We start from the raw sequence: 14,429 nt of genomic DNA, 5'->3' as shown, positions 1-14,429 counted from the left end.
AAGGACTGGACCCCTTAAAGTAGGTTTGCTTTTACCCAATTCCTTGTGGCTTTTTGCCTTTATAAGGAAGGGGTCACCCACTCGTTCTGTGAGTCACCTTTGGTCCTTCAAGGACATCACAAAGAATTGCTCTAGACCCGGTTAGGAGAGCATTCCTCTCCAAAGCACTCTGAAGACAGGTGTTCCAAAGCATAGGAAATCTCTGCTCCCTACCCATCACCAGATCATACTCAGCGTGAACTGCTATTGGACCAAGTCCTGCCTCTCTGCCAACTGCATCGGTACCCAGGCGCCTCATTGGAGCTGAAGGACTCCTTCAGCTACTGGACTCCTTCAGGTGCTAGTTTACCTCACCCGTGGTGGGAGTCAAAAGAACAAAGACCAATCGTGTCCCTGAACTCCTAGAATGGAACTTGTAGCACCAGGAAAAAGTAAAGCAGCTGGTTGCCTACATTCTACAGCGTCGAACCATCATCAAACCAGGGCCGACTGCTTTTGAAATCCTTCGAAACACCAGAACTCACGGTGCTGCTTTTGGCCCTTCTTCAAACCTTCTTTGAATCGCTGTTGCGGAGTTCATTGAACTAGCTTGCCACTGCATTGTACCAAGTAGAAATGGTCACCTGTTTGGCTCGAACAACCAGCTCACAGCTCCAGACTACTTCGAACCGCTGCCTCTTCGAACCTTACATAGGACCACCAGGATCACAGCTTGGAAACATAACCAGACCTTGACTCTAATCGCTGAAAGCATTGCATCACTGAGCAGTAACCAATGTCTCAAACCGACTCAACCTTCAAATCGACCCTGGTGAGCCATCCGCACTCCATCACTCAATTGCCACCTTCGAACCACAAGGATCAACCACTTCAAATGTACATGAGACCAGCTCACTACTGGATCAGCAAGAATGGCTGCATTTTATTGTTGTAATATTGCTTAAGCGATATCCAAGGTAAGTAATTTCTTGCAATTGATGTACGATTTCACCATCAATATTCCAACCAAACTTCTTACGTTTGTGGCCAGCCTTAAATATCATAATGTTGGTTTTTGAAGAATTTGGTTTAATATTATGCTGATAGGCAAATTCAGAAAACAAATTTAGTTTTAATTGCAAACCAGTCGGTGTCAGATCAAATAAAAGGATATCATCAGCAAAGGGCCGCCAATGCGACCTTAAATGAACATAGCCTCGCCGCAAAAGTTTTCGATGATTTCCAAAGTTCATCCATATCAGATAGATAAATATTAAAACAATAATGCTGCAAAGTTGCATCCTTGCTTAAGCCCTAAGAATGATTGAACTGGCTCTGTGATTGCTCCACTTTGGGTAATCCGAATTCTATAAGATGTACTTGTGTGAAATTTTATAATCCAATATATAAGGTGTTCCGGGATACCTAATTTATACATCTTTGCCCATAAAACATTACGGACCACTGTGTCGAAGGCTGATGACATATCAATCGATGCAATATATAATGTGCCAAGTTCTTTCTTTTTTATGCCATCTAGCAAATGCGCCATGATTGTCACATTTAAAGTAGTACCCATTCTCCGTCTAAATCCAACTTGAAATTTAGAGTAGATCTTGTATGTGTCCAGATGGTTTTCAAGCTCTGTAATAACTAGAATTGAGAACACTTTGGCTGCTGGATCCGTTAAGGAGATTGGTCTGTAGATCTCCAGCAAACTAGATTCCCCCTTTTTATGGATTGGGATCAGAAAAGAGGTCACCCAGGACTCCGGGATAATCCCCACGGTTATGATATTATCCAACTTGATTTTTAATATCATGCCCCAAAATATAGGATTGGCCTTGTAGACACAAGATGGAATACCATCTGGTCCTGCTGCTCGAGAGTTTGATCATTTATTAATGGCCCACATGATATCAGAGGCATTCCAAACAAATTGCCTTGACCGAGGAGGCTGTGCTACGAAGTCTTGTATTTGGGCAAAACGCATCGGCAGTGCATATTTATTCTTGATGAAGTCTATCCACATTTCTGCCCAAATCATAGTCTTAGCTTGTACAGGTGATTTGCCATTCTTAATCGCAGACCAGATATCACGAGTATTATAACTACAGATTGCTTTGATCATTTCACAGTTTTGTTTGTTATATTGTTCGATGTGTACTCCTTTAATTTTGAATTTGTATGCTTGAATAATTCATTTTTTTGGTACAAATATTGTGCTATATTTAGATGCTCTAAACCAAGCTTTCTTATATCTCTATTTTATTGTCGTTTAATATGTTTGATTTTAGAATCAAAAATATGCTTAGGATTAGTAAACAAAGGTTTTTGCTTAGCTCGGAAATAATCAAGAGCATCAATAGTTAGAACAGTGGCAATCTGGTCAAGATAATATATCAGATATAGTTCTGGAGTATTAAAATCAATAGTATGTTTAAGATGCGCAGATACTCGTTCGGCTAGCTGCTTGCAAAGAAATGGGTTCCATCTTAAAAGATACATTACCCCTTTTGTTCTCAATAACAGGCAAGCAATGGTCTTTATTCAGTGTGTTTACATCAATAAGCATCGAGAGATGGATGGGGGCATGATCGCTATACTTTATTTCCCCAATCTTGGCAATCTCTACAAACGTTAGTAATTAATTAGAAATACAAAAGAAATCAATCATAGATCAAGCATTTCCAAGTATGGGTTGGGGATAGTTCGCAAAATTTCACAAATGACATCTCCCCTTTTTTTTAAGATAGGTACGCAATTCGGCACCCTTCTTGAGACTAGTCGTTCTAGCACTATTGGAGAGGTTAGCGCAGGCATAACTTTGCAAACATAGTGAATTAAAAACCCCACCCATTATGACTTCAGAGTTAGGATTAACAATAAAAGCATGGTCCAAACATAAATCAAGGTCATCAAATAACTCTTGTATTTCAATCGATTCCAATACAAGTTAATCACTAGAATAGATTTCGCACCTCTCCTATTCATAGTCACAAGGACAGCCAACACATGAATAGATTAGTACACCAGCATTAGGTTAAATGAAATTATATTTTATTTATATCGCGCTCGTACACAAGTGTTTCAGAGCGCGACCAGGCAGAAAGGGAGGGGAACAAAGAAAAAACAGAAAACAGCGATCTTACTAGACCCAGTGACATTTAAGAAAGCGCAAGAAGGTTACAATCTAGGGTATTATTAATAGAAATTGCAAGCCCTCCATACGGTCTACCCTCAACACCTTTAGTAGCAAATGAGCAATAAGTACAATAATCAGAAATAATTAATAAATCTAGTTTCATTGTTTCCTGGAAGAGAATAATAGATGGAAGTTCATTCACATCAAAAGTTGATAGCCATATTGGAATGTTATAAAATCCACAAGAGTTCCATGAGTATATGATATGTATGGACTTCACATTGATTTATGACGTAGATAAATGAGGGTTCGCCGCAAACATTGTTTTCAGTAGTGGTCCAATCCATGCCATTTCATTATTATTACACGCGATTGAAAATAATTGGGAGATACATAATTTTTCATTCTTTGCATTAGCAGACATACCTCCTTAATTGCATTCCCTGGGAGCTGAGTGGTCTGATTGGAGTATAGAAACTACTCAGCAATATTTACATCATTAAAGGTAAATAATGAGAAATCCAGATCAGCTAGTTCCTTTCTATAGGACCATATTAGCTTCAATACTTGTTCCGAGTACAAATGACATGTCGTTCGATAATTATTTGTTGGAGCAAGCAAGATCCTATCAATAGCATTGGAGGGCAGTATTCTTAAGGGAGGAATTGAATATAGGAGGTCAATTAAGTACCTTCGATTCATTCGCGAACTTCCTAGAATTTCCCTTTGGCCTTCCAGGCCCATCATATTGATACCTTTCTTATGGCTTTTATTTATCGGATCATAGTGTTCATTAGCAGTGTTATTAGATTCCACCGTCTTTCTGATACCTTGAAAGAGCATTACTGAATTATTGACACTAGCGGGTTTCTCATTCAGATTCAAAACATTCTTCAAATTGGCTAATGCCTCATTATAACATTTAACTAGCGGTTGGGCAGCTCTTTGTTGCTCAGTTAACACAGTTCCTATTGCTTATGTTCTATCCTGGAGCTGTTAACTTGGTCCTGTGCTCACATACTCCATTTGTTGCATTTAATGTAACATAGTTTGAATTCTGCATTCCCAGTTTCCCTGGGATTTGAGTAGATGGCACCCGACCGTTAGCCTCCAAGCTTATAAGGGGAGTATCATGGGCTAGTTGTTTACATTTCCCACCCCCTGTAAGCACAATAGTATCATTAGCAATATTCTTCTGGATTTTTGGATCGGGTCTTATTGGGAGGCTACAAGTTTCAGAGTAAAGCAGTGGTAAACCCTCTACCGTGTTGATCAAAGCAGAGCAAGGAACACCCAGCTTGTTTCTGACAGCAATTGGGTTAGAAGTCATTAAAGACCTATTAGAGGTACATTTCCATCCATCACTCACTAAATAATTCGGTAGGATTTTTTGGACTTTCGGTACAGCCCATTCCGATTCAATCACAGTAATGTTAGCCTTTGTAGATTCACACTTGTTTTGTGTATTAATACACTCTACGTGAATTTCCGCAGTAGCTACATCTCCATTACTGCAACTTATTGGCTTTCTTTTCTCATCCTTTGACGCAGGCCTCCCTTCATGTTTTGTTCCAAGATGCACCTGACTTTCCTTAGAGAGTTGGGCAACGTCGATCACATCCTCCCCACCACTGTCAGAAGCCGCCGATATCACTTTTTCATTGGCAGATCTCCTTTTTTTCCTGCGTGTTTTATAACGCATTTTTGTTTTTTACGATATCTTTTGGAGGTATATCCTGAATAATTCATGACATAATCCTCAGACAATTCCCCGTTCATTTGTTGTTCGATAATATTAGTTAATACTGTAGGGCTATCTGCAAGGACCTCCCTCTTTGGGGTCAGCTCATTAGCAGTGTATTGGCATAGATCATTCCTCAGATTGGGTAGAGTTGATAGTCCCTATCTCTATTAGCAACGTGTCAATCCCTTTCAATGGTAAGGTTCTATGTTCACACATATCGTTAATGCATGCCTCATTCGATAGGGTTCCTTGCTCGTGAGTGATTTTAGCTTTTGCAACTTCTGCATTCTTCAATCCATTCTGTGCCCCTTCCCATGCAAATATAAAGCCTTCTAGTCTCTTTAGCTTAGACATAATATCGGACATGGTATGTTTTATATCACGTAGTTCAAAATGGGTAATATGTCCTTTATCTAATAAGCCCAAAATCCTAACTGTTACAGGAAAGGTATACGGTTCCTGTTCTTTCGGTGTAGAAGATGATGGTACATCCCTGCAAATGGCTTGAGGAGAAAGTGCTCTTATCTCTGAGTCGTATATATAGTCATTAACAGGTTCAGTGCACTTCTGTGTTTTATTTACATCATATTCGGTCTGAGATGAAATGGGCGGGTTGAAAAATCCATTCCCATAGCCAAAATCACTAGTGTCCCTTACCTTGGGTATCCATGGGGTTAGTAGACCAATAGATAGTCTAATGCGGGAATCAAGGTCTGCCATCGCATTATTATCAAAATCACCAATTGAAGGAGATTCATTTGATGTAGACGAGGACGGATTGTTTTTATCCAGATCCATCTCTACAGTTATCATAATACCAGTCGTATCCTTCTACATTTCAGGGTCATTAGTGATCTTTGACATTTGGTCAATGGATTTAGCATCTATTGCGGGATGATCTGTATTCGTTGGCAAATCAACAGATTCACCTATGGGGCTACCTGTAACATTGTCAGGCACACACTGGGAAGTCGTCATATTAGTGCACTTTCCACTTCTTAAGCCACTTGCCATAGCAACGAGGTAAAACTAAACACTGATTCTTCCACTCCGATAACACATGAGTCGTTAGCGCCACAAAGGAAATAATCACTGACAGCTGTCAAATACACTGTACTGAGATAGCAATAGAATCGGGAAGGCAGTGGGCGTGATAGTAGGTCACAATATAAGAAGATTGAAGGAGGGCGGGCAAGGGCATTGCTATCAATACTCACAATATATGTTTGTCAAGGTAAACGGTGCAGCAGCCCACTATTCAATTACAAAGCCGACCTGCATTAAACTTCCTTATACCATACAGCATTCGAGTCAGTAAACCACCAATGTGTCAGCCCTCTAGTTCTCCCGCTAGTTGGATACAGGATTACTATTCTTACCAGTACGTGATGCGCCGGTTTCTCAGCATTCTTACTGTATAAATAGTATTTTCGGGCAAACACCTTAGTATACGTTCCCCCCAACCTCCCACCAAAGAGCCACTTGGTGCGTGCACAGGTGCGCGTGGCAGTGAGTTAATGAGGGAATGCTGGGTGGGGAGGGGGTGTGGCCAGCACAACGAGGTAAACGCTGCAATAAAGCAGAGAAGATAAAAGAATGAAATGCTGTGGACCACAGAGTCCACAAACAAAGTCCACAAACAGAGTCCAGGTGTCTTTAGAGGGAAAGAAGAATATAATAATTACAACTGGAAGCCTTCAGGAAATGCTCGACGCGTTTCACCAGAGGGAAAACCTTAAGGACAGCGATCCGGACACAGAGAGCAGTCAATCCCAGTCCCTCCAGCCAAATTGCCACTTGGTGCGCACGCAGGTGCGCGTGGCAGTGGGTTAATGAGGGAATGCTGGGTAGGGAGGGGGCGTGGCCAGCACAACGAGGTGAACAAATTGGAAGCCTTCAGGAAATGCTTGTCGCGTTTCAGCAGAGGGAAAACTTCCTCTTAAGGACGGCGATCCGGACACAGAGAGCAGTCAATCCCAGTCCCTCCAGCCAAACGGCCACTTGGTTGCTGCAAGTTTCCTTTCCCCCTTCTGGGTACTTTGATTTCCCCTACAATCTAGAAGACTAGAAATGTAGGTATGCTTTGCAGTTTGGCAGCCAATGGCCCTTTGGCTTTATTTCCGTAGGTGTATAGCATTTGTATAGTACAACATCACGACTGTGCGGAATGGTCTGCTAAATGTGTTTCTATTGGGATCTTGACAAACTTGCTTGTCCGTCTGATTTTATGCTCCGATTTGCATCTCTTTACTTCATCTCACGTTCCTGCTGCAGCAATTTTAGCTTTAAAGAATTCATTGTTTTACTGAAAACATTCCCTCGGATAACCACTTTTCCAGCTTCTCATATTGTGCTCACATCCAGATTCCGTATTGTTTTCCTAGAAGTAACAGCTAAATGTAACCAATATATATGAGGTCTGATAGCACCATTTCTAAGTATTGGATTGTTGAATTGTCATAACATTCAGAAAAGGAGATCCATCGCATGCAATTCCAGTAGGACTAGAAAACTGCTGGACAATCACTACTAAAATTACCCCATGAATCGGACCGATAAATATCAGCAATATAGCTACCTTACAGTATCCCTTAGGATCAGGCAAGTAAACATAATCTCACTCGACAGGATTAAATCTTTTAAACATTAATTTTCACGGAATCTCTCTCACTGTATGAATGTTTTGGTGATCCAATATGTAGGGGAAATCCCCAACGACCATCAGCCAAACTCCCACCCCCCTTTCGCAAAGGACACGATAACGGTTTTACATGAAAAAGTGATCCAGACCATTATCAGGGCCATATATTGCCATCAAGGTAAATAATTGGCGGTGTATTCAGTAGGACAATTATCACCCAAGGGAAATGGGTGTAATTTGCTTTGCCACTGGAACAGATCAATCCTCTTTTGGCAACTTTAATTTTCTGATTGAAATTTTGGCCAATTAGGGGGCTGAACTGTTTCACAGCCCCCTATTTAGCCAAAACATCAGGAACAAATGTAGCAATGAAAACCCAAACTGGTCCATTGTGCTCCATTGGCGAAGTGGGAGGTTTTTCCCCACAATTTAACAATTTCTCAGCAGATTCATTTTGGCTGTTTTGCACCCTCCTTATAACAACACATTAAGCATTAAATATTTGGCCATACAGTCCCTCGGTATGCAAGCGACTACCACTGCAAAAGAGAATAGCCACACATCTTTTGTGAAGCTCACTGGAGGCAAAATTTGGTAGCTGAAAATGTCATGCTTACCTATTCGGTCTCACCGCAAAGGAGTCTCAAAGCAAAATTACTGCCGAATGAGTGGAAGTTTCCCTTCACTGCAAGACTGGAGGATGCAAGACCACCCTGCTCCATATATCACTTGTACCCTTTCACCAACTACTCTGGTGTTGTTCAGCCAAACAAACAACTCGGAGATCCCCTGCATTGATCTCCCTACTGGAGAGTCCATGTGCCAACCTCTAGCATTATCAACTCCACATGGAAAGCAGTTGCTCCACTCTTCCGCACCGGCAAAGTATCCCCGGGCAGTTGTGCCTTTAAATGCCAAAGCACACATCTCTGACACTGAAGTAAGAGTCACAGGTCCACAGTCGGAAACAAAGGTTAAGAGTTCCTTTGACCTCCTGAGCCTCCGATGATAGGTGGACAGCTCCAACAGGGCCTACCACCACCACGGCATCATTCGGGCTACGGGGCCCGTCAACCACTGATAGGCAACAATGGGCTTCCAATGCCAGAGCCACTGGAGGGGGTGTGCGTCCTAAGCCCAGGGAAGAACGCAGCAGTGGTTGAGCACCATTCTTCTGCAGGATCACAAGGTTGCCTCACATTAGCAGAATCAGCAGGACCTGGACAATCATAAGCAAGCATTGGAAATTCTGGTGTGGGGTTTGTGACGGAAAGGTAAGACACAATGCTGTTCTCGCTTCAGAGGTCATGGTGAAGCCACCTTAATGCTTTGCCGTTCGACCTCGCTCCCCTTGTGCAATTTTTATTTTAATGAATCGTTTAGGAAGAATGAGCATAAAGGATGAAGAAGGAAATGTCAGCAGAACCTGCTGAGAACACAGGGGCAAAGAACTGGAACTGCCAAGGACAGAGTGGCAGGCAAGAAAATGAGCAAGAGCAACACAGAAACTAAAAGGGAAAGTGGAATGGAAGCAGATACATGGGTCTAGATCAGGGGTCTGAAACCTGTGAATCTGCAGATGTTTTGGATTACTAGGACTTCCATGATTCGTAGCCATCGACTATAATGGTGGGGTCTGGTTGGAGATGTATTGGACAGTAAAAGGTTGCAGAGCCATAGTATAGATTAGGTAAAGTTTAACTGTGCCTAGTACACCACCCAAAACAAATAATTACTGCATGAGCAATATTCCCGTTAAGGATAAGTCATGGCTAACTAGGAAGTGATGGCGATAAAAACAGTGAACATGAGTTCCTAAAAAGAAATCACATTCTTAAAAACATTAAAAAATCTGTGGCAACTGTTTTGTAGTGCATGACAGCAAAGTGCAAACAGGTCATGGCATGAATCATTAATGGGCGGTGGACCCAATGCAACTGTTTTTTTCAACTTCTGATATCTGAGGTTTTAAGTCTAAAATGGGAGTTGGTGGAGAATAAGTCCTCCCTATGGCTGAATCGTCCCCCACCCCCTGCCCTGAATGCGTCCTTATCAGTCCAAGACGCTGCTTTGATTCAAAGATGGTACCTTGTACTATCAACCATAGTTATGGATGATTTTTCTTTATCCAAAACAGCTGTGTCAACCCCAAAATTAATTACGTTTGGAAATAACATGGAGGCCGAACAAACGTACTAACATCTCCCATAAGGCACAATTCTTCATTTCTCCAAAGATATTCAAAAGTGACTGGTTTAGCATTATAATTATAAAAACAAAACATGTGTTGGCCATTAGCTGGGAGCCCAATGCTAGAAAAAACGAATGTGAGCATTAGGTCTCTTACCTTTCTACTTGCTCCACCAAGCGATACCTTGGGTCTTGTCTTGAAATCTCCTTCAAAGCTGAACATGTTTATGGATTATCCCATCTAGAAGAAGAGTGGCTCCTGAACTGACACTACAAGAAAACCAATAGAGCAGGATGAAAAAATGAATGCCTGGAACAAAAAAAGATCTATTCTGAGTTTAACATTTCCTAAAAGGTGAAGCAATTCAGTGTTTTAAACATACATTTCTCACCAGGCATAGACACAATACAAAATATTTATTCAGATGAGCCCAAGGGAGACAACTATGATGGTAACCACTGCAGTATAACACGTATTACATTATATTTAACTGTTCATCATTCTGAGCTAAGGTTTACACAAGCTCGCTAAGATGACAATAAAGTAAAGAAAGAAAATTCACGTAAAATAAGATGCCCTCAATATGCAAATTGGAATCAACCACTGAACAATTGTGCCCAGTAAAGATTAATGCCCAACCTTACACAATTCAGACAAAGTCAAGTTTACAATTCTTTTTAATACCTTCAATGCCACTTTGGTAATGATGGCAACATTGTTAGGTGGTATTCACCTATACAAGATCAGCAAACAGGGGCTCCTGCCCTGAATGATACTATCTGCACAATATTTGTATGCATTTTCTGCCCAGCAAGCAATATTGTGAACATTCATTCAGGAAAAACACAACAGGTAAAACACAAAATCAAAAGAACTAAATACCAATGTCTATGTGCCGAGTATGGTATATCAGTATATGCACTTGTAACCTCATTTTTTGAGCATACACTGGAAATAACCATACTGCCTAATGGTTGTGTGCCGCCTTTCCTAAGGATTCTCATGTTTTCTGTACGACACAAACTTTGCAGGCAAAGATGATTTACACATACATGTCTACACATGTGGTCAAACCTCACAATGCTGCCATTATCATGGAAATGCCTCCCATGTGCATTTTTGTATGTGTGCATTTTTTAAAAGCATGGGAGTAACGACAAGGCTTCAATAGCTGTGAGAAAGGACCCTCCACCTGCTCTATAAAAACATCTGATAGGCAACAGAATGCTTGAGAGAACCCAGTATCCCCATCAGAGGGCTTACATTAACCCTATTCATTTTCAAGATTGCATTGGATCTTCTAAACCCACCTCCCCCAAGCTCCTGGCCCACTTATGCCTTGCCCCAATTCCCCCTGCAACTACAAATCCCTGCTCCAGCAGCAAGAACCTGCAGCCTCCCCCTTTTCTGACCAGCTTTCTTCAGCACTCCATACCATCGAAGTGTCCACCAGGATCATCTCCGGGAAGCCAAGTACACCACATTTCCTTTTTTGTATTGTTTTTATTGGCATTTTGCAAATATACATAACAAATAACATCCCCCCCACACATCCCCTGGCAGCAGCTTCCAATTGCTCCTCTTTCTACCTACACCCTTGTCTCTTTTCGGGAAACCTCCCGTTGTCACACAAAGTCCCATATTCTCAATTTATGTGGGCACAATAGTTTCATAACATCCCCTTGTAAATATTCCATTACTACCTCCCATTCCTGTTGAAACTTCCCCCCATCTCCTTGAACCCTATAGGTGGCCCACTCCATCGCTAATCGCCCCCATTGTTTCTGAAGCCACTCCCTACTTGTTGGGGGTTGCCACTACTTCCAATGTTTTGCTAGGACTTGCCATGCAGCTATAATCAAGACAAGGTTACTAGGGTAATCCAGACGTGAACCTCTTGCTCACGGTTCTTAGAGAGGCACAGCTCCACCTTACTGATGAGGCACAACAAGGCCGAAACACATGTCTGGGGTTGCTGTTGGTACTCTTGTTCAGAGGAGAATTGCCTGGCATTTCGGTGCTGGACTGCCCTAGGGCAGACAATGACTGATATGTAATGAAAATGTCTCTTCTGTGATAGGGATAGTGAGCTAAAGAATCTGGTGTAGACTCTCCCCGGATATAGGCCGGTAGAGAGGGACCCCCAGGCCCCCCCCCTTGTTTTATGCTGCTATAATCATCATCATGAGTGCCTTTTTCAGAACTTTGTTAGGCATGCCAACCCCCAGGTCTAGTAGCCCACTTGAAACACTTGTGTATAGGCGCGTTATAAATGCCATATCATATCAAATGCCATATCATATATCATATCCATTCCTTATGGGTCAACATTGTACCATGCAGTACCATTAATTTCACCTGGGTGGAAATATCAGCCCAATAGGAGCCTTATACCGAACAGTCTCACGTACATGGCTCCAGTTCCCTTCACTCAAGCAACTTCTCCAACCTTCTCGTGGGCTTCCGTATACATTGTGCGTTCTCTTTGTGGGGTATAATGCCACTGCGTCATTATCTTTTACCAGGCCTCTCCTAATTGTATGGAGCGCACCAATTTAGGTATAGTCTTCCATAGATTTTCTCAATGTTCTAGGGAGATGGTCTCTCCCAGCGTGCCCTCCCACCATGTCATATAACCCCATCGTACTACAGTTTCCTCTTCCATTAATATGGTGTATAGCGTGGCTATCATCCGCTTGGTCCTGGAGTGGATTGTAATGAACTTTTCAAATGTAGTGAGATCCCTCCACGCCACCCATTTGATTCCTGGGCTCATCATCAAATGCCTCATTTGGTAATACCTCATCCGGTCCTTCTTTGAGAGCCTTATGTGTTTCTTGCATTCCTCAAACAAACGTATCGTAGTCCCCAGCATCATATCTCCCAATTTCTTGCAGCCCATGGTTTGTCATTGTTGGAATGACCCTTGTTCCATCCCTGTTGTAAATTGGGTTCCCCAACAACGGAGTCAAGGGGGACGGTTACGGCGGCCATGCTCCCCTCTCTAACAGCCTGTTCCATATGTTACATACCACCGCTACGACTTGATCGGATATTTTGGCACCGGTCTTGTCTATTTAACCATAGAATCTCCTCCAGGGGCTTCCCTATGGCAGTCCTATCTATTCATACCCATGGCTTCCTGGTGTCCCCGGAGAAACATTACGGAATCACTCTCGGCCCTGATTCGAGTAATCATCGGAGGCACTCCCCTTGCGGAGGTTAACTATACCTCCCATCGTATTCCAAGATCCGTCTCCAACTTCCATGGCCTCCTCCCGGGCCTTCTGAATTGTACTCACCACCCATCCCTACCCTCATTACCCCCTCCCCCTCTCATCCCCTCTGGTTCCCCCCCACCATACCCCCGGTCATCAGTTATAATTCCTTTCACCCCCTCCCACCTAACTCCTTCAGGTCCTAATCCGGCCGATCTCGCAACATGCCACCTCCCCAGTTCATGCCTGTGAGCCCCTCAATTGTACTCCTCTGCCCCCTGACTTCCCTTGCACCTTAAACCATTCCCATAGTCTACTGCCTCTTGGTGATGATCGTCCCGGTCTCATCCCCGTCTCTCCCACTCCTCCAAGCCCAGCAACAGTTGTCCTTCCGCACATGTCGTTATGCGATGCTGCGTTCTGTCTGTTGGGAGAATTCTCTCTTTAGGCTGAATTTCCTAACCTAGTGAGTCCCCCAGCAGCTTTGCTGGATTTCTGGAGTTTGTTTTTTCTCCTGCCAAGAGCGAGACTCTTTTTTCTCCCACTCTTGGACATGATTTATGGTGTTCCTTTGACTGTTAATGTGTTTTATGGGCTATCGGTTCCTTTACTCCATAGGGTCTCATATGTTTTTACTATGTGTGTTACACAGCACCCTCCGTGCAGTGACACAGGGGTGTCATAATGACACCCCACCATAGACTCCATACCCTGGGACTGACTACTGTCTCCCAGGGCATGTAAAGTCACCATTGGCTTTACTAGTCCCAAATTATTAACAGAAACCAGTACAAACCATCATATTGTGGACGTACTGGTCGGGGCAATTCGATTGCCCCGGGGTCTGTTAGTCGAGGGGGCACGTCTCCGTCCCCCCTTGTCGAGTTTTGGCTGGTGGCTGTGGATACTACTTTTTATATTCACCAGCGAATATATCCCTATGGGATTTTCCCATTGTTCTAGGCTACCAAATTTAATTATTTAATTCTCAGCCTCGAACATACCGCCGGTTTATTTAATTAATATTAATTAGCCGGTTGGTATTTTCTGCCAGGACTCGATTCTAAAATGGCTTTAGTGTTCTCTTCTGTGACTCCAACCCAAGTCGAGCCCTTTGTTCCACTTTTTGGCGGGCTTCTCCACAGAAGCCTCCAAAAGTGGTGCCACTCTGTCTGGGTACCACAGGGGGTGTGGGAGGGGGTTTAGGTACCCTGGACTGAGTTACCTTGGTAACTCAAGTCACACTCTTGTGTTTGATTGACAGCTAGGCTGAGTGAATGGGGGTGTGCTGCATAAAAGCAGGGCTTTGGGGACTGGAACTTCAGAAGTCGCCACAGGACCTGAGAATCCGACGAGGGAGAAACTGAGCCGACCTACCACGACGACACCACCGGTGGAGCCCTGCGGAACCGACTCACCACTTCCCGACGACAGAGAAGATCTCCCGGCTGGAGAGGCTTCTTCCCCTGACTGGTGGGCACAACCAGTTTACCTTCTTCTCTTCGCACCCC

At 43.1% G+C, this 14,429-nt stretch overlaps 1 protein-coding gene across 1 annotated transcript in view; it reads right to left on the bottom strand.

The window, feature by feature from the left end:
• UBE3C (ubiquitin protein ligase E3C) overlaps positions 1–14,429 on the bottom strand; it is a 2,658,557-nt gene that overhangs the window by 2,541,790 nt on the left and 102,338 nt on the right. Inside the window, exon 2 of the mRNA XM_069647972.1 lies at positions 9,857–9,969. Within this exon, the coding sequence (XP_069504073.1) occupies positions 9,857–9,922 (66 nt within the window). The 5' untranslated portion in view covers positions 9,923–9,969. The remainder of the gene's footprint in view (positions 1–9,856; positions 9,970–14,429) is intronic.

This window comes from Ambystoma mexicanum, chromosome 2q (genome assembly GCF_040938575.1).
Source record: "Ambystoma mexicanum isolate Mex_15411 chromosome 2q, UKY_AmexF1_1, whole genome shotgun sequence".
Classification (NCBI taxonomy): domain Eukaryota; kingdom Metazoa; phylum Chordata; class Amphibia; order Caudata; family Ambystomatidae; genus Ambystoma; species Ambystoma mexicanum.
The sequence above is the reverse complement of the archived record's forward strand: the minus strand, read 5'-3'. Positions and strand labels throughout refer to the sequence as shown.